General features: G+C 50.9%; 12 protein-coding genes across 12 annotated transcripts; 7 read left to right on the forward strand and 5 right to left on the reverse strand.

The window, feature by feature from the left end:
* Positions 1 to 97: 97 nt before the first annotated feature.
* On the reverse strand, positions 98 to 2,188 carry N7462_008497 (MICOS complex subunit MIC60; the record flags this gene model as incomplete). The annotated part of the gene is made up of 4 exons (XM_057080212.1): positions 98 to 142; positions 222 to 1,852; positions 1,912 to 2,014; positions 2,075 to 2,188. The coding sequence occupies 4 exons, from the start codon at positions 2,186 to 2,188 to the stop codon at positions 98 to 100; spliced, it is 1,893 nt and encodes a 630-aa protein (XP_056930540.1).
* Positions 2,189 to 3,336: 1,148 nt separating this feature from the next.
* Positions 3,337 to 4,353, reverse strand: N7462_008498 (Rab family GTPase; the record flags this gene model as incomplete). Its single annotated transcript, XM_057080213.1, has 5 exons — positions 3,337 to 3,750; positions 3,822 to 4,016; positions 4,107 to 4,133; positions 4,193 to 4,212; positions 4,284 to 4,353. 5 exons carry the CDS (start codon positions 4,351 to 4,353, stop codon positions 3,337 to 3,339), a joined length of 726 nt encoding a protein of 241 aa, XP_056930541.1.
* Positions 4,354 to 4,746: 393 nt separating this feature from the next.
* N7462_008499 (putative phosphoinositide phosphatase (Sac1)) lies at positions 4,747 to 6,924 on the forward strand (the record flags this gene model as incomplete). Its single annotated transcript, XM_057080214.1, has 2 exons — positions 4,747 to 4,954; positions 5,021 to 6,924. 2 exons carry the CDS (start codon positions 4,747 to 4,749, stop codon positions 6,922 to 6,924), a joined length of 2,112 nt encoding a protein of 703 aa, XP_056930542.1.
* An 836-nt stretch (positions 6,925 to 7,760) lies between these two features.
* N7462_008500 (tetrahydrofolate synthase) lies at positions 7,761 to 9,486 on the forward strand (the record flags this gene model as incomplete). The annotated part of the gene is made up of 3 exons (XM_057080215.1): positions 7,761 to 7,778; positions 7,869 to 8,006; positions 8,080 to 9,486. 3 exons carry the CDS (start codon positions 7,761 to 7,763, stop codon positions 9,484 to 9,486), a joined length of 1,563 nt encoding a protein of 520 aa, XP_056930543.1.
* Positions 9,487 to 10,013: 527 nt separating this feature from the next.
* Positions 10,014 to 11,737, forward strand: N7462_008501 (glycylpeptide N-tetradecanoyltransferase swoF; the record flags this gene model as incomplete). The annotated part of the gene is made up of 4 exons (XM_057080216.1): positions 10,014 to 10,101; positions 10,163 to 10,655; positions 10,696 to 11,479; positions 11,540 to 11,737. The coding sequence occupies 4 exons, from the start codon at positions 10,014 to 10,016 to the stop codon at positions 11,735 to 11,737; spliced, it is 1,563 nt and encodes a 520-aa protein (XP_056930544.1).
* A 425-nt stretch (positions 11,738 to 12,162) lies between these two features.
* Positions 12,163 to 14,232, forward strand: N7462_008502 (TLD domain-containing protein; the record flags this gene model as incomplete). Its single annotated transcript, XM_057080217.1, has 2 exons — positions 12,163 to 12,205; positions 12,353 to 14,232. 2 exons carry the CDS (start codon positions 12,163 to 12,165, stop codon positions 14,230 to 14,232), a joined length of 1,923 nt encoding a protein of 640 aa, XP_056930545.1.
* Positions 14,233 to 14,538: 306 nt separating this feature from the next.
* Positions 14,539 to 17,012, reverse strand: N7462_008503 (uncharacterized protein; the record flags this gene model as incomplete). The annotated part of the gene is made up of 2 exons (XM_057080218.1): positions 14,539 to 16,690; positions 16,756 to 17,012. 2 exons carry the CDS (start codon positions 17,010 to 17,012, stop codon positions 14,539 to 14,541), a joined length of 2,409 nt encoding a protein of 802 aa, XP_056930546.1.
* Positions 17,013 to 17,248: 236 nt separating this feature from the next.
* Positions 17,249 to 18,738, forward strand: N7462_008504 (alpha/beta hydrolase; the record flags this gene model as incomplete). The annotated part of the gene is made up of 5 exons (XM_057080219.1): positions 17,249 to 17,358; positions 17,416 to 17,489; positions 17,537 to 17,737; positions 17,796 to 18,605; positions 18,674 to 18,738. 5 exons carry the CDS (start codon positions 17,249 to 17,251, stop codon positions 18,736 to 18,738), a joined length of 1,260 nt encoding a protein of 419 aa, XP_056930547.1.
* A 1,481-nt stretch (positions 18,739 to 20,219) lies between these two features.
* Positions 20,220 to 21,263, reverse strand: N7462_008505 (uncharacterized protein; the record flags this gene model as incomplete). Its single annotated transcript, XM_057080220.1, has 1 exon — positions 20,220 to 21,263. The coding sequence occupies one exon, from the start codon at positions 21,261 to 21,263 to the stop codon at positions 20,220 to 20,222; it is 1,044 nt and encodes a 347-aa protein (XP_056930548.1).
* A 1,210-nt stretch (positions 21,264 to 22,473) lies between these two features.
* Positions 22,474 to 23,342, forward strand: N7462_008506 (putative 2-hydroxychromene-2-carboxylate isomerase; the record flags this gene model as incomplete). Its single annotated transcript, XM_057080221.1, has 4 exons — positions 22,474 to 22,539; positions 22,618 to 22,717; positions 22,791 to 23,074; positions 23,139 to 23,342. 4 exons carry the CDS (start codon positions 22,474 to 22,476, stop codon positions 23,340 to 23,342), a joined length of 654 nt encoding a protein of 217 aa, XP_056930549.1.
* Positions 23,343 to 23,556: 214 nt separating this feature from the next.
* On the reverse strand, positions 23,557 to 24,068 carry N7462_008507 (uncharacterized protein; the record flags this gene model as incomplete). Its single annotated transcript, XM_057080222.1, has 2 exons — positions 23,557 to 23,675; positions 23,744 to 24,068. The coding sequence occupies 2 exons, from the start codon at positions 24,066 to 24,068 to the stop codon at positions 23,557 to 23,559; spliced, it is 444 nt and encodes a 147-aa protein (XP_056930550.1).
* A 1,078-nt stretch (positions 24,069 to 25,146) lies between these two features.
* On the forward strand, positions 25,147 to 26,241 carry N7462_008508 (GTP-binding protein; the record flags this gene model as incomplete). Its single annotated transcript, XM_057080223.1, has 1 exon — positions 25,147 to 26,241. The coding sequence occupies one exon, from the start codon at positions 25,147 to 25,149 to the stop codon at positions 26,239 to 26,241; it is 1,095 nt and encodes a 364-aa protein (XP_056930551.1).
* Between the last annotated feature and the right edge of the window lie 67 nt (positions 26,242 to 26,308).

The raw sequence follows: 26,308 nt of genomic DNA on the forward strand, positions 1-26,308 counted from the left end.
CTAGAATTTGGGTCTAAAGCACAAGTACAACTAGAGGTACAGTTCCTGTAGACGAGACGAAGATGTACAGGATAATTTGAAATCAGCATCACTCAGTTTACTCCACCCGCAAGCACTGAAGCCGAGCCTCAGTCTCCATAACCTATGAAGGGAAAAAAGTGGGTGTTAGCAAAGCCGCCTTCAGAAAACAAGTACCATAGATCAGTGCAAAAAATCCTTACCTCGAGAGCCTGCTTGACTTCAAGAACCCTGCGAACATCGGCCAACCAATCCTTGCTCAGAATCTTTGCCCAGCCCTGGAGGGTGTTCATCTCACGAGCAGCCGCATCCACATTACCCTCTTCAAGTAAGTTCTCTGTGCGGAGGAGAATGCTTTCCACGTCATCACCGTCGGCAAGACCGTCCCTCTTGAACATGACTTTGCTCAAAACGAGACTGGCAGCGTGGCTGGCAATACCGGCATCCTCAGGGAGAAGGCTAGCCTTGCGAACCTCGCTCGCGACACGGCGGAAGCGCTCGATGATCTGAGTTTTAGAGGGAATACCACGCTGGTAGGCGGTCGGGTTGATTGAGGCAATAGCGGCATCAACCACAGGGTCATCAGCGGCAAGTTCCTTGACGGCAATGAGCTCACGGACGAAAGGCCGGGAGGTCTCAGCACGCTCAACGACAGAGCGGACCGCATCCACAGCAACCTGAAGCTGCTGGGTCTTCAGGTTGGTGTCGATAACATTGCTCCAGCCGGTGGTCAGGCTCTCAAGCTCGGTGATATTGGCAGTGAGCTCGTTCAGCTTGCTCAGGCGGCCTTCACGCTCGCGCTCGACCAAGTCCTTTACTTCATGGACGTATTTCCGGTTGAGCTCGATGGCCTGCTCCACAAGCTCATTCTTAAGGCGTTGCTCAGAAAGCTGCTGAGCCCGGAGAAGCTCAGTCTGCAGCTTGTCCTGGTACGCCATAGAGAGCTTCTCACGCTCAGCCTCAAACTCCTCACGGAAATGAGCGATTTCTGTGTTACGCATCTCCTCAAAGCGGCGAATCAACTCCTTCGCTGACTCGTCAAAGGTAGCGTGGGCCTTGTTGATCTCTTCCTGGGCGGCCTTCTTCGCTTCGTCGCGAATGGCAGAGATCTTCTCTCCGATCTTCTGCAGCTCGTCCTTGGCCTTAGTAACCGGTCCAGAGTACTTGCCAGAGTTCTCATCGGCACTAATTACAGTGACAATGTCGTTGAAGGTCTTAACTAGCTCTTGCACGACACTGTCATCACCCTCCTTGATATTCAGAAGCTCAATGGTGTTTGCGGCGGTGACGGCAGGTTTTCGGGGCTCATCAAGGGAAACAGCCTTAGTTTCCTCCTTAGTGGGTGACTCTGTTTCCTTCTTGGCCGACTTGGAAGCCTTTTCTTCCTTGGCCTTTAGCACGGCCGCATTGCGGTCATCCGGAGTAGCCTTCTCGGTCTTAATTTCACCCTCGTGAGCCTTCGCGCTCATGTGAGATCCGCTCTTGGAAACATCGCTCCCCGTCTCTTCCTTTGAAACTGTCCAAGATAGACCGCTCTTGCTGGGGATTGTGACGGACTTGCCCTCCTCGCGAGGAACAGGCTGAAGACGGTTCGAGTGCCTCGAAGCATTGGGGAATCGACGGTAGAAGTCGCGTTCCTCGAAGTAAAGAACACATTCTTCGCCGTACGGAATATATTCGGTGAAGAAGTCGTGGAAGTTGTCGGACTTGAGGGCCAGGAAGATACTGCCTCCGTAAGCGATACCGGATGTCAGAATCAGATAAAGCAAGAATCGACGGAAGCGACCAGTCTTTCGTGGCGTGACTGCAGGAGATGACGGAATAGTCTTGGAACCTAGATATATTCCGTCTAATTAGCGCGTGTGGCGGAACAAGGACACCAGGCAGCCGTACCTTGTTCCGTGGGCTTGACGGCCTCGTGGGGGATAGTAGATTGGGAAGGGGTTGCAGGGGTCGGGCCGTCAGTAGGAGGTTTGGAATCCGCAAAAAACCGCTGCTAATTGTGTGTCAGCGGACATACAAAGGTCAAATTTCTAGCGTGGAGATGGCTTCGTACCTGGCCAGTGAGCCGGCTGGAAACACCGGCCTTGGATAGCCATTGCGCAGGAATCCGTTGGCGAATCGGGGACGACAGCAGCTGTCGACTCGGAGCAATTGAGGAGCGCAGCATGACTAGCCGCACAGTCGCCAGAGACCGGAAGGTGGTGGGGATAAGAAGAGGTAGATGAATTGGAAAACGGGAAGTCCGATGTTCAGTCGCGATCCGCCCCGATGATCCTGCAGGCGGTCAGGCTGGCACACCCAAATTATCCCGCATTCCTCCAGCCCGACGGGTTTCGTATCATCGATGATATAGTTATAACTTGGGTGGGCTGTTGACATCAGGTCAAACAGCAATTTTAGACTTTCGATGAATTATTCCTTATTAATCTCAAAGTGGCCATAACCAGTCGATGAGCTGCATATCTACAGACGCTCATGTTACTGTTAAGATATATTTATTGGCACAACATCATCAATGCCGTCGGTCATTCCCACAAAATTGCCCTTTATGCCGTAGATTATTGCTAATTGAAGTTTTGGAGTCAGTTGAAAACTTGTTCATCAGACTCATATTTGTGGCCCATTGTCAGAAAACCTAATCTGGGCCGATCCATTTATGATCTTTATGGTGGATTTCTTTAGGACTACCACGGCTATTAAGGATCAAATATCCCGCGAAGGCCTTAAGAAACGCATTTGAAATTTTGATTAGATGAAGTGTTAAAAAAAAGGAAAGCTATTATAGTAATAAGATCTACAAAGCAAGCAGAATTTCAAATATGTACAGCTTAAAGAAATGTATTATCTGGGAATAGCATACTAAGAAGGGCTCTGAGACAGACAAAAGGGAAGCGCGGGGGATAGTAACAGGTAGAAAATTTAGCCCAACAAGACAGGAAGAAAGACCAGATTTAGACGCCGTGGACCAGAGAGAATAAGAGGAAAAGGTTGGCGTATTCCGTCCCAGCATATCTAAAGTCAACTTTAAGTTGTGTCCGTTGAACTCGAGATACTTCAATTGATAGCAGACCTAGTGAAGTCTCCAAGAAGTATAGCGAGCAGAATATCAAAGAATCATAGGGAAACCGAGACGACTAGTTGGGAAACGAGCCGAGAATGTTCATCTCATGTCACAATCAAGGTTATGTGAGAAGTCCTAGAGAAGTTGGACCGTGTGGATTCGGCATCGGGATTGTGAGCTCAAGGACGAAACACGCCTTGAACCAAGCAGATCGAGACCAGTGTGGAGGGAGAAGTGGATTAAAACCCGGTCGATTAACAGTTGCATGCACCGGCACCCTGTGTCCCAGGGGCCTCGGGTCGCAAATCAACTCCAGGTCGTGGTCCTGCGCGCAGGTTACGAGGACCGCCAGCCTGATCAAGAGGGAGTTCCCTTGCAATGGCTGTGAACAACTCCTTGACATTTTTGGTGGTCTTGGCGGATGTCTCGAAGAAGAGAATCTTCACGCTTCTGCCACCTCGGGTCACAGCCTTTTCAGCCTCTCTGTTGAGATCATCGACATATTCCTGAGCAGCCGAGGTAGGAATTGCGCGCTTATTATCCGGGTCGTTCTCTTCTCCAACAAGGTCCAACTTATTGCCTGCCAACGCGATCACAAGGTCGTTCCCGCTGCTTTCGGCGTTCTGGGTAAGTTGGGCGACCCAAGCCTTGGCTTTCTCCAAAGACGACTGTAAGAAATGGGTAAGTTAGACAACAGTGCGGATAGAAAGCGAGTATCAGTTGGACAGGTTCAGCTTACGGCTTGAGTGATGTCATAGACCACGACGGCACAGTTGGCATTCCGGTAGTACATCGGAGTCAACGACTTGTATCTCTCCTGGCCAGCGGTATCCCAGATTTCAAACTTGATTGTAGCATTCTTATCCTCGAGTTTGACGGCCTGTGTCAAAAAAGCTGCGCCGATGGTGGACTCGCGGTAATCGTCGAATTGGTCCTGATGCGACATTAGTCTCTTTCTGATCTTCGATATGTCCGCATGCTATCCGCCCCTGGGAGATGCAAGCAGACTGCTGCGACCACTCACTTTGACGAATCTCATGACCAGGGAACTCTGGGGAATGACATGTTAGCGCCTGATAAGAAAGCTAGGTGACAACGGGAACCCCGAACCTTTCCGACGGCGGACTCTCCTATAGGAAAGAAACAATATACGTTAGTGCCGAAGCTTCAACTCCTGAAAAAGCTTTAAAAGGCCACTTACCGAGCAAGACAAGCTTGAAGTGGGCGAATTTTTCCCCAGGCTGGGCGCCTGCTCCGGGTCGGGAAGCCATGGTCACTGGTCAGGGGGAAACGTAGTTGAAGGTGGATGGGTGAGGGGGGTTAGGAACAACAAAACAAGCGACAACTCAGTCGCCAAATACGGTCCGGGATCGATCAAAGGCAAGTGTCTCGGTCACGGTGGTCGTGGAAGGAGAAGAGAAGGCCAGGCAACCTATCGAGTTGGATGACGGAAGGCCCAGCCACATGAGCAGCGGGGCGGTGTGGCGGTACGACCAGGAGGCCCGCGCCTGCCGGGCCTTGGCTGACCTGCGCTTGCGCCGGGCTTGCGTGTGTGTACGCCGCGGTCGATCATGTGTTCCTGGGCCTCGCTGGTTTGATTCCCCTCCACCAACAACGCCCCCTGATATCTCTCCCCTGAACACTGGTTGGTCGGGGTCATCACGATGGCACCTCAAATACTCCCTTTTAGGGATGTCAATTTACATGCCTCGCCCTCACACTATGCCTTTACTTCACCCTCGTCTCCCCAGGCACCCACGCTCGTGGTGGATCGGCCAACGGGCGACCTCCGACTGAACGATGGCCCTCTATCGGGAGCAAAGCGCATTTCCAGTGTCGCTGGAATTCTAGGAATCGTCAAGATGAAACTAGGTGAATTGCGATCCCAGTGAGAGTCTACTCTGGATATTCCTGGACGCTAATTCCCTTCTCCCGTAGACAAATACATCATTGTCATCACGAAAGCCCAGCCGATGGGACGCCTGCGCGGCCACATGGTCTACAAAGTTGCTGCGACCGAGTTCCTGCCGATGCGTGAACGTCCGCTTCATGATAAAGACGAGGACACCTACCTTGCTCTCGTGAAAGACCTCCTGCGCACTGGCCCTATGTACTTCTCCTACTCCCTGGACCTTACCAACAGTTTCCAGCGCCAGTCACAGAGTGCGGCGGATCTTCCCATGTGGAAGCGTGCCGATGACCGTTTCTTCTGGAACCGTTTTGTCCAGTCGGATTTGATTGACTTCAGTCTTGGAGAACATGACACAAACGGCATTCGATACGGTCCGCAGCCCGGCGTTGACCCCTTTATCCTTCCTGTTATGTTTGGCATGCTACGCATCACCCCAGCTCGAGTCAAAGGAATCTCATTTACATTTGCCCTCATTACTCGACGATCCAGACACAGAGCGGGAACAAGATACTTCTCTCGTGGAATTGACGAGCAAGGCAACGTTTCGAACTACAATGAAACAGAGCAGATTGTGATTCTGAACGATGCCGCCGGAGGGCTATCGGGATATGCGCCTGGTCAATCCATGACCAATAATAAGACGGGTCAGGATCTTCAAGTCTACTCCTTCGTCCAAACTCGAGGCAGCGTGCCCGTGTTCTGGGCCGAGGTCAACGATCTGAAATATACCCCAAAGCTCCAAGTCCGTGGGGTCGAGACTGCCGTCGAGGCCGCTCGTAAGCATTTCACTGAACAAATTCGTCTGTACGGAGAGAACTACATGGTAAATCTCGTCAACCAGAAAGGCCGAGAGGAACGGGTCAAGAAAGCATACGAGCAGCTGGTTCGCATCCTCGTCACGTCCTCCACCGAGACCACTGAAGCTGACGACAAGACCTCCGAGAAGATTCACATTTTGGAACCAGGTCTGAAACGGAAAGAGATGGACCGTCTACATTACGTCTATTTTGATTTTCACAATGAAACCAAAGGCCTGAAATGGCACCGTGCTGAGTTGTTGATGGGTCGCTTGAATGATGGGTTGAACCAGGGTGGCTACTTCCGAGGCGTCGAAGCACCAGGAGCTTCGGGTGGACAATTGGATATCCGATCGACACAAACAAGTGTTGTGCGGACTAACTGTATGGATTGTCTTGATCGGACCAATGTCGTGCAGAGCATGCTTGGTCGTTGGGCGGTAACACGGCAGCTCATGGATGCCGGTGTGCTTCGCGCGGGCGAGACTGCCAATGATGACCGAGAATTTGAAGATCTATTCCGGAACATCTGGGCAGATAACGCTGATGTTGTTTCGAAGTCGTATTCCGGCACTGGTGCCCTGAAGACTGATTTCACCCGAACAGGGAAACGTACTCGCGCGGGTGCGCTCCAGGACTTGAACAACTCCATCACTCGATATGTCCGCAACAACTTCATGGATGGTCCCCGCCAAGATGGCTTTGACGTGTTCCTGGGCACATATCTCCCCTCAGACGCCAGTTTTGCAAACATAAAGCTGTTCATTGACCGAAGACCCCTGGCCATCCAAGCGGTTCCGTATGTTCTTGCGGCCAGTCTGTTTCTGATTTTGGTTGCCACTCTCACCCGACAACTACCCGATGCCGCGGTCTGGCCACTTCGGCTTTTCATGATCTTCTGGGTCATCATTGGTGCCTATTGCTTCCGCTTCATTCATGGGCATGGCATGCTCTATGTCAATTGGCCAAAACTTAATACCCCTGTGGCTGGCGCGGAAGGATATCAGGATGCTCTGATCAAAGCTCGCTCTGACCCAATAGTTGGCCAATGGCTTCCGACTAAAAGACATCAGCGAGGCATCAGCAATGCTCGTCTTGTATTCCTTGAAGAGGGCAAGACTAGGATTGAGTGAACTTGCTTTTACTTGACCTCTTCTCTTTTCCCAACTCCTTTGTTATCATATTTGTAAACTTGATGGCTTGTATGTTTTACCGTTGCTGTTGCTCCCCGTTACTGGCTTGGCCTGGACCTTTTTTTTCATTTGTCTTTTTCGTTGGCAACCAAATGCCCCCCAACTTCATCTGATACAGTTTTTATTTTCCTTGTACTCGGGCTATCTGACTCGAGTGCTATTTTCATCACATTCTGATATGGCGACTTTCCTACCTCGCTGTTTAGCGCCTCAACAGGAAGACGAGATCTGGGGTGGCTTACCTAGAGACTACAGCCAATTTAAGACTATTGATTCAGTGTAATTATTATTCCTTTTACTTAAATATCGGGACTTTCTAGATATCACCAAATCTCTTTTCGCTCAGGCGTAGGCTGCAAAAACACTCCCAATAGATTCGACAGACATAAGAGGAGAATGAGGGAAATGCGAGGTTTAAAAGTGCCTTATAGTGCTTTTAAAAGTTCTGTTTCTCCAGTCACTCTCACCTTTTTTCCCCCCAGAAACATGATAACGCTTGTTGAATCCTCTGAATTGTGAGATACAGCCCTAGAATCAAGTGACTTGATAATATCACGTGATATTCCCGGTCTTCCGACGACCGGTTTCCCGAGGAGAGCTTGAACCGGGAGCAGAACCAAATAATCGACCTTCGAGCTGCCCGGGTTTCTTGTCTCGAACACTCCCGCCTGCTCCCCTTGAATCGCAGGCACGGGTTTCAATTGTCCATGAGAGGGATCTGGAGGTCCTTTCGCTGTTCCTATCCGCAGCGGCGAGTCTCGACTCACTCGCCCGCTATGACTCGCTCATATGAAGTACGTCAGCTGTCTCTTATCGCAATGCGCAGAGCATACGTGAATAGTACAACGAGTACTGGCCGTTTTACTGACATGTGATCGGTTCAGGCTGCCATTTCGGCACTCAATTCTCTCCAAACAAACTATGCGATTGTGGAGGAGCTTCGGAAAACCACCTCGAGAGAGGACATGAACAAGCGCTCCCTCCCCGAGACAGTTGAATGGCTTCGGCGCATTGGTTATAAGGTTTGCCAATTTCTTGATCTGCACTGGTCTGGTACCTCGGATATCTCAAGCTGACATGGGTCTTTCCCACTAGCCCTCCGATCTCAACCGATTGAATGTGATCCATGTCGCGGGTACCAAGGGCAAAGGCTCAACCTCTGCATTCATTTCGACTATTTTATCCCAGTATACTAAGGTGGAGCCTGGCAATCCTCCACCTAGTCTCCACAAAGTCGGACTCTATACCTCTCCGCATCTTCGCTTTGCCCGCGAGCGTATCCAGATCGATAATGCCCCGCTTTCCGAGGAACAATTTGCACGATATTTCTTTGAAGTCTGGGATCGCCTCGAAAATGCAGCCAAGCTTGCAGGCGAAGATCCTATATCCCCCGGCACGAAGCCCCAGTATTTCCGCTACCTGACTTTAATGGCATTCCACACTTATATGAGCGAGGGCGTTGACGCGGCCGTGATTGAGTGCGGCATTGGTGGAGAATATGATGTTACGAATATTATCGAAAAGCCCAAGGCGACAGCGATTACAAGCCTAGGTATTGACCACACTGCGATGCTGGGAACTACCATTGAACAGATTGCCTGGCACAAGGGCGGGATCATCAAGCCTGGCGTCAAGGGCTTTACTGCCCCGCAATTACCCAGCGCAGAGGAGGTTCTTGCCAAGCGTGCCGCGGAAAAGGGGACACAGCTAGATGTTGTGTCTAATCACCCCGATCTCCGTGTGGGCCATAGTCAAGTCCAGCTTGGGTTGGCGGGTGACTTCCAGTATACGAATGCATCTGTAGCTGTGGCTGCCGCGGCGGAATTTCTGCAGAAGGCCGGTGTCGCTGATATTCCTGAGAACGTTATGTCCACCCCGCTCCCAGCTAAGTTCGTGACCGGCCTCGAGCAGACTCGCTTGGGTGGTCGGTGTGAAACACGGACCGAGAAGAATGTTGGCTGGTACATCGATGGAGGACACACTCTAGAGAGCATCCGACTGGCTGGCCAGTGGTTTGCCTCTCGAATTCAGGCCGACTCGTCATCGCAGGATGCTGCCACCAAGAAGCCGCGCATCTTGATTTTCAACCAACAGACCCGTGATAGCACTGCCCTGGCACGCGCTCTTCATGAAACGCTCACTAAGGCTCTTGGATCCACTACTCCTTTCACCCATGCTTTTTTCTGCACGAATATCACATACAAGCAAGCAGGATACCGCCCCGACTTGGTCAGCATGAACACCAATGCTGATGATGTGGAACTACTTCGCGTACAGACTTCACTTGCCTCTGCCTGGAATGAAATTGACCCGCAAGCCCACACCCAAGTGTTTGGCACGATTGAAGAGGCCGTTGACTTTGCTCGGGATCTGGCTGCCCAGGAACGAAGGGCCTTCCAGGATGATGAGGCGCCCGTCATGACGTTTGTCACTGGTAGTATCCACCTGGTAGGCGGCTTCCTTGATGTGATCGAAACCAAGCCATATACCGAGAGTGCTTAATTGCTGCTCGTTTCGGCGATTGATTTAACGGGCAGCCTGGAGCTTCATGCCCCTTTTGGTTCTTGTATCAACACTTGACATATAATTTATGACATAGCGAGATGATGGAGACTATAGAGGTGTTTTTGTGGATTTCAACAATTCAAGATTCCCATAATGCATTTGTCAATCAGAAGAGTTGTATTTGGTCATGCTTACTGGTGCTTCGGGGTGCCGAGGTTCCTTGCACACCGCGCTAGCAAGGAACAGCGCAAAGACAGCGGCTGTGGGACTAGTGTAAGTAACTTGGTAGATGCAAGCCGCGTAGTAGCCCATGCGAACTCGACAAAAATAATTCGTTTCTCACATAGTGAGACAGCATCGTTTCACCATGGTGGAAGCCAAATGATACGGAGCGTGCCACCCTCGGCCCCGCCGATCCGCAATTGATGCGGTTAACGTTAACGTGGGGCCCAAACGAAATCCTTCCCTTCTCACACTCACCACCGCGATTCGTTCCTCCCCCGCATTCACTCCAACTCGTGGTCATGTCGGACTCAACGGACAAGGGAAAGGCCCCTAAGCGCCACGAGGATGAAGCTGAAGATGCCGGCACCGGCAGCGCCTCCAACAGCGGTAAGGGTGTGCACTGTGATCTACGGCCTGTATGGTGCCTTTACTGAATCGAGATCCTCAGGAACCGCAGCTGCCACCAAAAAGCTACCACCGAAGATGCTCGAAATGCTCATGGAAGCGAACCCTGCCCTCAAGAACGAGCTTGTCAACATGCCGAAGGACAAGGCGGCGGAGTTGCTTTCGAAGATGGACATTGCGCAGTTGTTGACTGGCCTGTCGCTGGGCGGTGGAAAGAACCAGAAGGACATGGCTTCATACAAGTTCTGGCAGACACAGCCCGTGCCTCGATTTGACGACCAAGCGAACCCGACCCCCGTTACCCAGGGCCCGATCAAGCTTATCAACCCGGAGGAAGTACCGAAGACTCCTGGACCGTTGGTTGACGGGTTTGAGTGGTGCACACTCGATTTGACCGACCCTAACGAATTGAAGGAACTGTATGAGTTGCTGAACAACCACTATGTGGAGGATGATAATGCCATGTTCCGTTTCGCCTACTCACAGTCGTTCTTACACTGGTTCGGCCTCCAGCTAAAGTTACACCCCTCCGCATCGTACGAGATGGCTAATTTTTGAATGAAATTGTACGAACAGGGCCCTCATGTCTCCTGGCTGGAAAAAAGAATGGCATGTTGGTGTTCGGGCCACTAAATCGCGCAAGTTGGTCGCATCCATTTGCGGTGTTCCGACGGAGATCCGCGTCCGCGGTGAGCGGCTGAAGGTGACTGAGATCAACTTCCTCTGCATCCACAAGAAACTGCGCTCCAAACGTCTTGCCCCTGTTCTGATCAAGGAGATTACCCGTCGCTGTTACATCAATGGCATTTTCCAGGCCATCTATACCGGCGGCATCATTTTGCCCACTCCTGTCAGCTCGTGCCGATACTACCACCGCGCGCTGGATTGGCTGAAGCTCTACGAAGTTGGCTTTTCGCCTCTCCCCACTGGTTCCACCAAGGCCCGCCAGATTGCCAAGAACCATCTCCCTAGCACCACCTCTACTCCCGGTCTGCGGCCTATGGAGGTAAAAGATATTGATGCGGTTTACGATCTTCTGGAACGATACAGTCACCGGTTTGATCTCAACCAGGCTCTCACCAAAGAGGAGGTTGAGCACTGGCTCGTGTATAAGGAGCAGCCTGGCAAGGACCAGGTTGTTTGGTCATACGTGGTGGAGGACCCCAAGTCTCACAAGATTACCGACTTTGTCTCATTCTACAACCTTGAGTCCACAGTCATTGATAACCCCAAGCACGAGGTTGTCCGTGCTGCCTATCTGTATTATTACGCGACCGAGACCGCCTTCACCGACAACACCCAGGGACTCCGGGAGCGTCTCCTGGTGCTGATGAATGATGCACTGATTTGTGCCAAGCAGGTATGTGATTCCACGACACGTCTGCTCCTGATAATGTCGTCTTCTAATACTCCATTCTAGGCCAAATTTGACGTCTTCAATGCCCTCACCCTGCATGACAACCCCTTGTTCCTCGAGCAGCTCAAGTTCGGCGCTGGCGACGGTCAACTCCACTTTTATCTGTACAACTATCGCACAGCTCCCATCCCGGGTGGAATCAACGATAAAAACCTGCCTGATGAGAAGAAGATGGGTGGTGTCGGTATCGTCATGCTTTAGGTTGGTGCTTATGTTTATTTGGTTAGCGGATCTGGAAGCAGTCTCGGACACCCAAAAAACGAATCTCCTTATTTATGGCCATGAAAATAAAGAAATTACAAACCATTACCATGCATTAGATCATCTATAAATCTTCCAATTGTTCTGCCTACCCTGATTCTTTCCAGTTGTGAAGTCTGGGCCTTGAAGCAGTCCAGCCCCCATTGACACCTCAGGCACCACAATCTGACGTCGTCATCTGAAACGTTGCTTGTTCTCCACCTTTCCTTCTTTCCTTTGAGCCTGTACTTGCCGAATTCCGAGTGGTTGCTCTTCTTTTTTTTTACTTTTTGGAAAACAACTTTAGACATCTTATCTTGGTCTTTGTTAGAAAGACCAGCGAAGCGAAGTAAAGTGGTGGGGTTCTCCCCGCTCTTACGGCTGCAATGGGTGCTAGCCAGTCAACAGATCACAGTGGAGCGTCACCAGGTCAGTCATCTCCCTCTCCCTCTTCAAGCTTTCGGAGTTTCCCTGTTCCATCTTGGATCATGTATACGGAAAAGTGCCATCATCGAGCCCCTCTCTTTTCAGTGCTCGCCGCAAATACATTTTTGACATACTGTTGACTTTAAACAGAGGAGTTGAGTTATGTGCTTGCGGAGCGCTTCGCAACAAAATGTTTCTCTCCGTTGGAGCTCACCCACCTGAAAGACAACTTCTTCTCCCGTGCTGCAGAGCAGGGTGGTCTCAAGTACTGGAACGAGAAGACGCTTTCTGACTTTCTTGGCGTCCCAGATGGGAGCTTCTCAGCTGGCCATGAGAACCCGCTTGATGCGGGCCCCGTTCTGTTTCGAATGGTTTCTTTTCTGGGCGCATTTCCATTCCAGAATACTATGGCTCCCAGTGTATTGACATTTGAGGCCATGGTCAAGGTGGTCGTGCTACTCACAGAGCGCTACGGGAGGGTTCTTCGCCGTGGCCGAAAAGACCGTATTAAGCTGCTATTTGGTAGCCTTGCTGATGTGGGGAGAAAGAGTACCGGGCAGTCATCTAATCAGGAAGCAAATAAGGAGACTGAAGCTTTGGATGCCAATGCAGCTGACGCTCCAGCCGTCAATTCTCACACTCCAGGCTTTTCTATTGACGAGCCCGCGAATGATGATTATGACGAGGATGAAGATGATGATCTTGCTCTTGCGGCCTTGGAATCTCTTGATGCAATTGAGGTATTCAAACATGACCATCGAGTTGATAGAACGGTATATGAGACACGGATTTCCATTGATACCTTTCGCCGACTGCTCATGTTGTTGCTGGTTATTGCACCTCTCAAGCCCCTGGAGTCTGTCAAATCACACATGGCTGATCTCGGTGTTGAAAGGGTTGAGGCAATCCAAAAGGAGGCAGATCATATTATCGCGGCATTTTCATCTGAAGAAAATGATGGTGGTATCTCATACCGAGCCTTCTCCCGGACAATAACATCATCGTTACCGTACTTGTTTGATCCTCTCACGCCACTTTTTGAGCATCTCCTGTTCAGCAAAAACTTGAACCTTTCCCAAAGACGACAGACAGGAAATGAGCTAGAGGGGGAGACGAGCGAGAAGCCGGACGAAATTTTACCACCAAAGCCGATTATACGCCCAGGAAGTTTTGAAACAAATATCCTTAACTCAACATTGATCTCTCATATTTCCTTCTTCCTCCCTTCCGTCTCAACGTCCTCCAGCCTTTTCAAGAGCGGGGTTTGTCTTCATCCTGTCTTCTCTACGGCCGCTCACGGTTCTTCATTAACCTCCTTTTCCCACCATGTTCTGACCTGGCAATCTGCTACATTACTTATGCTTCAAGGCACAGTGGAGGGGTCCGATGCGGACCTGGTCACAATTGGCGCCTACATTCCACAAACATGGAAGTCTCCTTCATCTCACGGAACATCACGAACATCTGACGCATTGCCCTGCCTCTTCCAATTATCTCCAAAGCACCAGGTCCTACCGGGAAATCCGTCTTTGTCAATCCAGAAACAGGTCAACACACCTGCGGCTTGGTTCTCTACCCATACCGGCCTTGCACTAGGTTGCCAAATCCCCCCGGCCTCACGCAGTCATCACGCCCAGCCCACTCCGCACGGGGCGGCTAGCTTGCTCATCGATGTGAATCTTGAAAGTGCTGAGCTGCACGTAGCACCTGTCGGTCAAGATGGCGTCTTCCTACCGTCTGGAACTTCTTCACCCAACGATCCATCGACTAAAACCCGCCTTGACATATATAGCCTTGAGATCTGGGGGATTATCGCAGATCCGGAGCAGGCTGCTTCGTCTGATTCAAACTCCAATGCGGTAGAGATGCAGCGTGCAAAATGGGAATTCGAGGCGCGAGACGCAGAGAGGCGACGCAATATCAATCTCAAAGCCGGTGCTGGTGACTCGGCAAAGGAGAGCGCGCGGTGGTTGTTGGAGACGGCTGGAATTATTGGAGATGAAGCACATCAAGCCGGGGGCAGAGGTTGACATGATTTTGATTGTTGTTGTACTGTTAAGAGGCTGCGGAGTTGGGATTCGGCGTGATGGGCCAGTTCAATCTTGTTACCATGAAAGCCATCAGGGGCCTGACTCTTTGCGCTGTGTAATTTCTACGAAGAGAATGCAGTAAGATCTTGCGTAGGCGAATGTTTCTCCATTGTTGATAAGCAGAGATTTACAAAAGGTAGTATTAACTATGCCATGGACACTGGGCATCCATAATTTCTCTTTGAGAATACACGCTCGACTTAATCAAATATCAGGGCAAGCAACAGAAAATAGACACTCTCTGCCTCAGACACGCAAGGGCGGCATGCTCATGGGTGCATCATAGAAATCCATCAGCTCTTCCTCTTCAACATCTACGGAATTTTCTACCTCTGATTCTTCATCGCTGGGCTTCGGGATAGCCCTCGAAGCCCGATTGCGTATCGCAGCAGGACCATTAATCCCGGAGAAGGGTGTGCTTTCGGACTCAAACGCCTCTTGAGCTTCTTCATGGGGCAGACGCAAAGCCGGAAATCCATCAGGAGCGCGCTCAGCCCGGTCCATGATCTCGTTCATGTACTTGCGGACTTCATCAGCCGGCTTGACGACGCGAGTAAGAGGTTCGAGGATCCTGGGACTCCCAGCGTGGATGCGGAAGGTGACTGGTTGCCAATACTCTTTAAGATTGGCTTCCTTGGCTGGCGTGCCAGGTGCCTCTTGCTCAGTCTTGGGCTTGGACTCCGACTGATCGGCAGACCCTTGCTGCTGAGGTGTCTCTGCCGGGGCGGGCGTCTCTGTGCCATCCTTCCCCTTCTCTGCTTTGGCTCCCTTCTTGGATTTGGAGGCGCTTTTACCCTTCCGAGAAGTGGAATTCTCAGAGGGTACTTCGATGGGAAAGGGCGCGTTCGGGTCCACTTTTCTCACGATAAGGAAGGAAGCCAGTATTGTATTTTCGTTCGGAATCCATTCTAGAATCGAGTGCTCGGGAAACAGATAACGATCACCGGAGCCAGCGTGACCGGAGGTGCTGCTTCCATACGGCGTCAATGGGGAAGTGAATTCGAACACAACGGACTTATAGTTGATAGGCGTAGGCAGAGGGCGGGAGGGAGCTGGCTGAGGACGGTAGTATGGTGTTGGTGAGTCATATTGCGAAGGGCGTGACTGGAGCGGTGGCTGCGCGCTGTATGGTCCCTGTTGATATGGAGTTTGAGGTTGACCCGGTCGTGGCGCTGCCATTTGCGGCTTGTTTGGAGGCTGTGGCGACTGTATTGCAGGAGCTTGTTGTTGGGTCACAGAGCTGGGGGGAGGGACAGCGGGTGGACCAGTCGTTGCAGAAGGAGTAGCAGGAATAGCAGGAGTAGTTGTCTGTGGAGGTTGTGACGGCATAGCTTGTTGGTTGGTGGATCCCGTTGTGCCTGGTTCTTGTTTGATCGCCGGAGGCAAGCTGGGGCCTTGTGAAGCACTTGCTGCCGCCGCCGGCGTTTCAGTTTGCACAGGTGTTGCAGGCGCTGGAGGTTGAGAAGCTGATTGCGCCGCCTCACCTGGCGGTTTCGCCGCAGCGGGCACAGGAGCTGGTGCAGGAGTCACATCCAATCCCGTGGATGCTGGTTGTTGCTGTGGCTCCTTCGATTGTGTCTGTGATTGCGTACTAGACTGTGGTGTGGCAGCCTGATTATGCGGCGTCGGCTTCGTTTCCGGGACGCTCTTCTGTTGCGGTGTGGGTTGTGGTGGGGTGGATTTATTTTGATGTGCAGGAGTCGCTGTCTGAGACGGAGGCTGTGGTTGAGAAGGAGTTGCAGCTGCATTTCGCTGGCGCTGTTGCTCTTGCTCTCTTGCCTTGATTATAGCATTAAGCTCGTCAATGTGCGCCTGGAAAGCCCGAAGCTGCTCTTGTGACGCCTGGCTGGATGCCACAACTCTCATGAGTGCTTTGAGTTCTGGATCCGCAGCGGCTCTGGTCGCAAGCATCTGAATCACTGGGTCTGGACTGGGTTTGGCGGGCTGTCCGGACTGGCCGGGCTGCGGTTGAGGTCGGTGTCCTGGCTGAGGCTGACTCGGGCGTTGCTGGGGCGGAGGATGACTTCCGGGGTAAGCATGGGGTGGACGACCTCCAGGAGGACCATGAGTATAGGGAGGTCTCTTCTGCTGGGAAGGATATGGCTGGTACTGCTGAAAGTTGTTCGGGTGGCCGTAGTGGACCATCGGACGTTGTGGGGGTGCATACTGGATTGCGTTTGGGGCGTTCGGGTCCTTAACCGTGTAGATCATTGCATCAAAAAGATGAGGACCAACGGTTATGTCGCATGGCCCAATTCGTGTCATCGAGTCTTTTGGAGGGTTGTTCTTTTCGATCTGTTCGCGCTTCGTCTTTTTCGGCTTGGTATAATATCGCACCAAGATGCCATCGCTCAACCATTTCTTTTTGGATCGCTCGAGGGATAAAAGGAGAACAGCACTGTCAAAATAGCGACATAGATGATTAGCATTGCCTAGAGCTTTCTGGATGTCTTCAAATCAAACCTTTCTGCGAAAGACTGGTACTCTTTGTCCGACAAGTCACCGGGCTGTCGTTCCCGGGTGACTGGCACAGGTTCACCATCCTTGATACTAATAGGCAATGGGGCCTCGACAGGCTCAGGAGGTGGAGGTGGAGGAGATGGAACGCGAGGAGTTGGTGCCTTTTTCTTCTGGGATTGCGGAGTCGCAGCCTCGGAGACTCGTCGCTTGGCCGCAGGTTCGCGACCACCACGCGGGGGAAGTTTGCGCTTTTCAGCCATTTGTCACAGCTCACAACATTTATACAGACAATCGTGATAGATCACCACAAACAATCACTCACGGCTGCTGGAAGGGACGAAGAATGCGGAGTTGAAGGAGATGCAAGTGGTGAGTGGAAGGGGGAAAAGCGTGACGCGCGATAAATGGGATTGTCCGCTTATCCGCTTATCAGCTGCTCGCCGCCTTCTCCGCGATTCACCGGCTTCCATGTTGACATCCTGCAACGTCCAACAGGATGGTGGAATTGAAGTCTATATTCAGGAAGGCCTACTGGTCACTTGCAGCTGGTGGGCTGGTCTATGTTCTATTCATATGCGCCTTGACCTTCCCCGAAGTTCAACGTTTGTATGCATTTTCCCGTCTTGAGCTGATGGGATGTGGATAAGCTGACCCAATATACAGTTTCCTTTACGCCAACAAAGTCAACCCTAGTTATTGGCAAGACTTGGACCAAGTGGAGCAATTTGGATTTTTGAGTAAGTGGCATAAGGAAGTAAAATTGAAAACTTATTGATTGGCCTAGAAACACAGGTGCAGCCATTCCATCTGGTCACGCCGGATAATGAAACACTCTATGGCTGGCATCTGCTGCCTCTACATCTTTGCCGAGAACATGAGGAGGAGCTCATGAAGGATCCCCCATCGGGTCCTGCTGAACATTATTCACAAACCCTGGCTTTCAAGCTTTTAGCTCATGATCCAACTGCTCGAGTTGTCGTCAGCTGTAGGAAATCCTGCTATCTGACCGGAACCTCTACGACGGAGCTAACATTTCAAATTAGTTCATGGCAATGCTGCTCATCTTGGCTCGGCTCAGCGCCCATCTAACTATAATGCATTACTCAGCCTGTCGACCCCATCAAACCCAGTTCATGTCTTTGCAATCGACTATCGTGGCTTCGGCGTCTCCACTGGCAGCCCTACAGAGGAGGGTGTCATCACAGATGGCGTTTCACTCCTCAACTTCCTGACTGCAGAGCCATTGCATATCCCTCCATCCCGAATTGTTCTCATGGGCCAGAGTCTGGGCACGGCGGTCACGGCAGCAGTGGCGGAGCGTTTTGCATTTGGATCACCGGATCCGAACGCCATTCAACCGGCCATCAAAAACGCGGAGCCATTTGCTGGTGTGATTCTGCTTGCATCCTTCAGCAATGTTCCTCATGTCATTGAATCCTATAGTCTCAAGGGTCTTACTCCTCCCATGCTATCGCCGCTAGTCGGATATCCTCGATTCCAGAAATGGGTCATGAGCCATATTGTGGACTACTGGGATACCGCAGCCAGAGTGGCTCGTTTGACTGGTGTCACTTCTTCCATCCCTGATGCCTCGGGGCTGACATATTCGCAAAAGGATCTTGATTTAACAATTGTACACGCCAAAAATGACGTGGAGATCCCTTGGTATGAAGGGCGCCGTGTGTGGGCCGCTGCCATCGGGGAAATTCAGGAAGACACCCCTGGAAAACTCATATACGAGAACTCCCAGCCTGGTCGCCCTAGTGAAATCAAAGTCTGGGAAAACCGTATCACTGGAAGCGACGGAACCACCGTTGTGAAAAAAGTGAGATGGGAGCGTGTGCAATATGGTGGTATGTTAAATTTGTTCAATGTGTGCTCTTTTGTGAATGTGCATTCCCGATACTGATGATCCTGCTAGGTCACAACCGGGTAGCATCCTTTTCGGTTGCAGGCCTTGCGGTTTTACGAGCTTTTGAAGAATAGCCGGGGGGGTCGGTTCCCCAAATGCAACCTCGAACAGGTTATAGAAACCATACGAGTGACCGAGCACATAGATATCATTCACGCATAACAGCCTAATAGGCCTTTAGAGGGTAGAATTCAATATCTTAACAAGTACTTTGACGCTAAAACAATTGGACATGATCACATCTTTCAAATTTCATTGTTGAAATAGATCAATGTGAAAGCCCTCAGCTCAAAGCAGTATGTGCTTCTAAGCCGGCACTTGCCGCTGGACATTGACAGCGTAGTCGACGCAACTTTCTTCAAAAGTTCGGGTCTGGTTGCAATGGGACTGATCTCGCTAGGATGAACTTGCTGCTGTGTGGTTGTATGCTTCTTTTTGAGGAGCTCTTTCATCAGTATATCTACGCTAATTGTTTGGGTTGTGCATTTTTGACAAAATACTCCTAAATTGGCATCCTCCATGATCTTTGTTGAGCATTTCGAAGAAGCATGCCCTGGATATAGCCCATACTCGGAGGTTTCTACTATACATTTTAGCGCTATGAAAGGCCGTCCTTTAACGTTGGGAGGACAAATGCCATTAGCGACGCTGAGCTCGCGTCTTCTCTTTTTGGCCAATCGTTTGGCACCTTCGATACATATGTGATGATATTTTGTCAACAACCGTGTTCTGGAAGGTTGAACTCTGTTTAAATCATACAACTCTATTCGAATGGTTGAATCTGGCTGAAACACTTCGCTTTTAGCGATGGCTATTTCTGGACATCGACAAGGAAAGTCTATGTCTTTCGGAATGGCAGTTTTGAATACAGCGTGGTACTGAGGCACTGAATATGGACATAAATGCCTCTCTGAGGAAGACAATTTGACTATTTATTCCTTGACACACTGGGCGTGATATCTATCGATTCTCAATGCCTCGATGTCGAGCGGTACCTGGACCCCGTTTCCCCCGTGCTGGATACGTCATTCGCACGGTTCCAAGAACGATATTCCGAGCGCTGTCGACGGGAATGGCGTGCGGGCGCACCCCGGCGGGTAACCTGCGAATGATCCGGTTTCTGGTGCGGTTGTTGGTCGTCACTCTCGGATTCGAGGTTGAGGATGCGGGCGAGGTTCTCAGCAGAGCGAAAAGGGCTAGTTGATCGGGAAGTCATTTTTTATTTTGATACTTGTTTGCAATTCAAGTAGTCTAGGGATGTCGTTGACTAGGTAGGGAGGAAAGAAAATTAAAAGATTATTTTGCATTTATATGGATATTGTGGCACCGCTGGAGGCGAATTCGCGGTTAGTCATAATGAGGACACATTGATGCAATGGATCAAGTTCTCGGGCAGTTATGTTGGAATCGAAAATGTATTGGATTAAGTATTAAACACTGATTGTAAGAATATCAAGATCCATCCAAGTTTTGGAGAGGCAACAGACATTCGGATAGAAAATACGAAATGTCACTGTTGCCTTCCATCCACTGTTCTTCTCGTCAAATACTGAGCTCACTCCCGATGTGTTTTCCCGCTAGACTTGCTGATCAAGCGCTTCAGACTGTAGCTGAGGGAACGCGAACTGTTCTCTCGTTGTGGTGTCTTCTGCGAGACAGATGCTACCTCCTTGTCGGAGGGGGGGTTCAATTCGGAGTCTGAGGTTCCCAAGTGGTGGGTTAGACTACTTGCAGTAGATGGTTCTTGGTTATGAGACGGGAATTGCTTTGGAGAACCAAAGAAGGGAGTCAAAAGTGTCTTTGGACCGAGCCAACTGTTTCTTCTCTTCGTTCGGGATTGTCTGTTGGCATCGTTGCTGAGTTGGGAGAGTAAAATCTGGACACTCGAATCCCAAGGCACATATTCAGTCCCAGGATTATCCAGAGATGTAAAAGTTTCATAAATCATTTTCACAGCCTTCGGGAATTGTACTGCAGATGGTAGGTTGAGACGTTCCACCCTCGACAGCTCTCGGCTTGCAACAGTACTCCAGTCTCGCTGAGGTGGTTCGACGACCAGACCATTTCCAGGGTACAAAGAACCAGAATAAGATCGGTTTCTATTGCGTTGGCACCTCTGCAAAAAAGAGCTGAAGTTGGCCGCAAGAGTTACGGCGCAAAGTGGTACGAATCCAACTTGAATGCCTTCATTGGCACGCATCTGGTAATTCCCAGGAAGATCAACGGCAATCTCAAAGCACCAAGCCCACATGTCTGAGAACATGCGACCGATGACATAGAAATTCCCCAACCTCAGACGGAGTTCATCTGCATCTCGATTGTCTTGTCGGATACGGACCAGAGATGGATCGATTCCGATAACGACTGATCCTTCTTCTATTGCCCAACTGTCGGTATCCTTGCATCGAATATCTCGATATGACACCAGACGATTACACAACTTTGCTGCAGGTTGGCGAAGCACAGCTTGGTGGTTGGAGTTTGAGGTCTCATCTTCCGTTGAGCTCTGATTGAAATTCCTACCCCGAACGTCGGAAGTAGCTCGGACGTGTTGACTATTGCTGTCATGGAAGGTATCGGTATCTACAGACTGTGGCATAGTCAGAGAGAGGGATGCAATAAAAGACTTTAAGACCAACAAAGGCTCACCCATGAAACAGACTTTGTCCCGATAGTTCCAAGACCTTGATCAGAGGACGATGTGATTGTTGAGATTGCTGTGTCCCCGTCTTTCAGTGACAGGTCAGATGTATGCATGCTCCAGGGACCACCAAGGGAGAAATCAAAACGACCAGGATATTCCTTCTTTTTCCTCCATGAACTGACCTCCTCCTCGTGAAAAGATGGAGAATGTCGATAAACCGTCGTGGATCTTTCGTCGAGGTCGCTGCCGTCGGAGTTGGATACCACGGAAGACGACTCGTCAGGTAAAGAACGAGGAAACCAAACCGGGGGTCTGTGGAAGTACTCGCCATGGCGCCGTTTTTGCGAAATCGAGTCTGGAGTGTATGAAAAATTGGATCGTTCTTCGTCGCTCAAATCCTCTGTACAAAGTAACACCCCAGAAGTAGGACTAAGGTATGACAGAGCAGCCATACTGTTGCGCTCAGCGATGGGATACGATGATCCTCCGGGGAGAGATGGCATGGTACACTGGAGAATAAGGTATGCTGAGAGGAGAGAAAATGCGTATGGGAAGGAAATAAGATTTGAGAAAGAAGCAGGCAGAGGACATGAAAAGTTTAGATGTGTAAAGTAAAGTTGAGAGAGAAGGAGAGAGAGAAAACCCGGGAGGGAGCAGTCTTTGCATGGTAAGTAAAAAAGGCAGGTGCATTTACAGTGAGGTCTCTCAAGTCTCATAGGCCTGGAAAGCTCAATTATACAGAGACAACCATGATAGTTCTCATATTTACTTCATTCGTCCAAGTTTTTGTCAACTACTTGCATCCCGACCTTGAAAATCCATCGACTAAACTAACATTTTGTGTAATACAGAACTGCCAGGTGAATCGCCAGATGGATCAGCCATGATGTTGAAATATAGAACTATACATTACAAGGCCTCTCCGGAACTGGATTGATCGTTTGAACTACATCCAAGCCGGAAACAAGCCTCGGCTGGAAGTTGAATCTCATTGCGCTGAGTAATACATGCCGTCTCCAGCCGCGGTGCTGATTGCGGGGAATGGGAGCTTAAATGCACAGTGTCCGCTTATCAAGTCTATCAACTCAAGCCTGGGAATCTAACGAACAGTCTCCAACTGAAGTATTCCTTAGCTCGCCCCCATAAAAGCGATATCAAATCCACCATGGCTCTCCCGAAGATCACTCTCTATATAGACATTGTTAGCCCATTCGCGTACATTGCATTTCATGTATTGAAGGCAAGTCCGCCAAGCTGGATCTACTAACGAGATCGAGTCCCGAGACCGCTAACGAGCCCTTTCCCCCAGAACTCGCCCACCTTTGCAAAATGTGAGGTGACCTATGTTCCTATCCTCCTCGGCGGGTTGATGAATTCGTGTAGCAATACACCGCCTATCGAAATCAAAAGTGAGCATACAACGATCTAATACCTTGTGCACTCATGTTATCATGACGCCTCCCCGCTGACAGGTATCTCTAGACAAGAACAAATGGGTGGCGCAAGAAAGATTACGATGGGCAAAGTTTTTCGCCGTCCCCATGAGCGATTCGTACCCGCAGGGCTTTCCACCACGTACTTTGACCGTTCAGCGGGCCCTCTGCGCTGTCTCGCAAAAGTCGCCTGCAAAGCTGCCCGCGGTCATCGATGCGCTATACCACTCATTCTGGGTGAATGAGAATTTTAAAATTGGTGAGCCCGAGACATTTGCACCTATTCTGGAGAGCATTCTAGGCAAGCAAGTAACTCAAGACGTACTGTCGGCGGTAAGTGAAATGGGCTCAATCCAGGTGAACCTCTGAGAGTGGCCGGTGTTGACCAAGATAACAGGTGAGCCACCCGGAAGTCAAGGCACTCCTTTTGTCAAATACCGACGAGACTTTCAAACAAGGCGCATTTGGTCTCCCATGGTTTCAATGCACAAACGCGGCTGGCGAAACAGAAGGATTTTGGGGTGTGGATCATCTAGGCGTGGTGGCCAACTTCCTTGGGCTTGATCGGAGCCAGGATCCCGGATTTAAAGCAGTTTTGTAAGAGGTGCATTGTGGGCAATAGGTTAATCTCCGCTCTATATTCGAATATCAGGCATTCTATCGATTCTCATATCAAGTCTGTCATGGTTGATTGCAATCTTCTGCGTGCCATCATCCTCCAACTCGAGACAGTTCCAACATTTGCATATGTCACAATTGGAATTGCACCAGGCTAGCCATCTATCGGAGGGAAAAAAAAGTAGTATGAATAGGCCTTATTTAATCGTTGGTCGCGGAGGCGCCGTACTTCTATGTCTCTCTCTTAAGAAATCACAGATCTCCTCCTCGTCCATTTGATCGATCATTTCATGCTCCGGATGCGGGGAATTCGATTCTATTTCAATAAAGCCGGTCAGCTTGAGCCATTATTTGACGTTGTATTCTCATATGTCTCCCACTTACCTTGGTTTGCCTGGTCGTTGTGGCTTCCATTCACTGTATCTGCTAGGCTTTGGACCCGGGCTTGAGCACCCTGCAAAGTCTCCCCCGCGGCGGGGACGACACCATCGAAAACGTTCTCTTTTATGTTGCTTGCCGTCTCTCCAGCCATGGTGGTGATTTTGTTTTTGATTTGTGTGATAGAGGCGCCGTTGGTAATGTAGTCGAGTTGTTGTTTTGCCCCTGCGAGAATGCCACCAGAAGCGTTGGCGTCGTGATGGGTTGGGTCTGGTTTAGAATTCAAGTTCTTCGAGACAGTTGATGTGACAGTGTCAGCAGATTCCCTCATCGCGTAACGATGGTAATTATCTCGAGGCGTGCACGGGGGAGAAATTGTTCAATAGGTGTGATTGAGAGGCGATCGAGAACCATAGGGCTGAACTTCACGTAGGGCTGAGAAGACTGCTCATATTCCGCGACCACGCGGGCCGGCAGGGGTATGACATCGATTAATGGTGGAGAACAGACGCAAGTATTCGTGCAGGCAGCAGGGGTTCTCATAATCTCGGCTGAGATCATGGTGCACTTTGCTAACGATGAAACTTGGCTACGGTGGGTGCAGGGAGCCTCTCCATCGCTGATCCGTGCCTCGCAATGACGTCGCCGGACCCATCGGACACCCAGGGTGGGCAAGACATTCGAGGCGTGTAACGTGGAAGAGAAAGATGCGGATAGAAGTCAGTCACCGGAGAAAGATCCGCTAACTCGACACATGGGTCGTTTGTGCTCGGAACTGCGATATACTTGCGAAGTGCATGGAGTATGACTGGCTCGGAGTGAAGGTTGGCGTTGATGGACCCGTCAGCTTGGCAACACCCGAATTGACCATTCGGTGCCTATTGTGGCGCGAGCCAGAGCGATTTGAGAAAAGTATTGAGTGTGGCAAATATTCAACGAGTAAATTCCCGATACTAATGAGAATAATAATGGTTGGATTTCATGGCGGCTGCGTTCTATACTTCGATGAGATTGTAGACTCCTATTGTGTCGCAAGTATATGAAGAGCGGGGCATTGCGACTTTGAATTCGAATTGGAAGTGGTCGTACAATTCCCTGGAGACTATAACACATCCAAGAAATTCAAGTCACATCCCGAGTTAGCATCATCCCCCAGTCCTTCTCTTCCTGCACCAGCGTCGAGGCGTCGAGTCGTCAAGCCCCGAGCCAGAAAAACCCAAGCCCCACCGGCGCCAAACCTCTCGCCGCATCGAAAGCGCAAACCCCGCGACATCAAAACTTTGTCCTCTTCAACAACCCCCAAGCCCCGACCCCAGTACCCAAATATCAGAATACCATACTCTATACCACGCTCGTTCGAAAACATCGCTAGAAGTTCTCCTCCCTACACAGTCTCGCCACTCTCTACCATGGCGCCTATTCCTGTGACAATCGTTACTGGCTTTCTCGGCTCCGGCAAAACGACCCTCCTCCTCAACCTCCTCCCCCAACTCCCGCCAACCTACCGCCTCGCCCTGCTTAAAAATGAATTCGGCGACGTCGCCGTCGACTCGCAACTTGCCGCGACAAACTCGATCTCCGGCGTGCGCGAGCTACTCAACGGCTGCATCTGCTGCAACCTGGTCGGCCAGCTCGGTGACGCGCTGGAACAACTCCGGCGCGAAGTGCAGCCCGACCGTATCGTGATCGAGACCAGTGGGAGCGCGTTCCCAGCGACGCTGGCAATGGAGGTGAATCGACTGGCGCGCGAGGGCGATGGCGGATTCGAGCTGGATGGGGTGATCAGCGTGATCGACGTCGAGAATTGGGAGGGGTATGAGGATACATCGTATACGGCGAAGCTGCAGGCAAAGTACACGGACCTAATCATCTTTAACAAGTGGGAGTTGGTCGATGAGCGGCGATTTGACATGTGCCTGGACCGGGTCGGCGATTTGGAGGTCGAGACGCCGTGGGTTAAGTCGCGGCGGGGTGTGGTCGACAAGGATGTGCTGCTGGGCATTGATGGCGCGCTGTTCGCGAAGCAGGACGGAGTTGTCGAGGATGGGCGCGATCGGGACCATGCGCATGCTCACGAGCACCAGTCGGAGGTTGAGGTCTTGTCGGTTGCGCTGAAGGGAGTTGCGTCGGGGAAGACCGTCGATGTGGCCGCACTAGAGCGGCTGCTTGCGAGCGCGCCGCGGGAGGAGGTGTATCGCATCAAGGGTATCATTCGCTGCTCGGCTCAGACACCTCCCGCAGAAACCTCGGAGGATCTAGAGTCGCGGGTCAAGGGCGAGGCAGGCGAGGTCCGGCACTATATTCTCAACTGGGCCTTTGGCCGGTGGACGTGCACGCCGTCCACCGTGGTTGCAGAGTCGGCGGATGAGTCAGTTGTCGCGCGCCTGACGCTCATTCTGGCGCGATATGAATCCGCAAAATGGAGGAAGAAGCTGGAGACAGGTAGCTTCGTGCAGGTCACGGAAGGAGAGGAGGCGGAGTTGACTGTTCAGCGTCTGGTTTAAAGGAAGCCGGACTCGGGGCGACGGAGCGGGCTCCGATCGCATTCGGGATTTTATAAACGATCTTTTG

The sequence above is a fragment of the Penicillium macrosclerotiorum genome, assembly GCF_028827735.1.
Source record: "Penicillium macrosclerotiorum strain IBT 26536 chromosome Unknown utg000008l_segment0_segment0, whole genome shotgun sequence".
In the NCBI taxonomy this organism is placed as follows: Eukaryota; Fungi; Ascomycota; class Eurotiomycetes; order Eurotiales; family Aspergillaceae; genus Penicillium; species Penicillium macrosclerotiorum.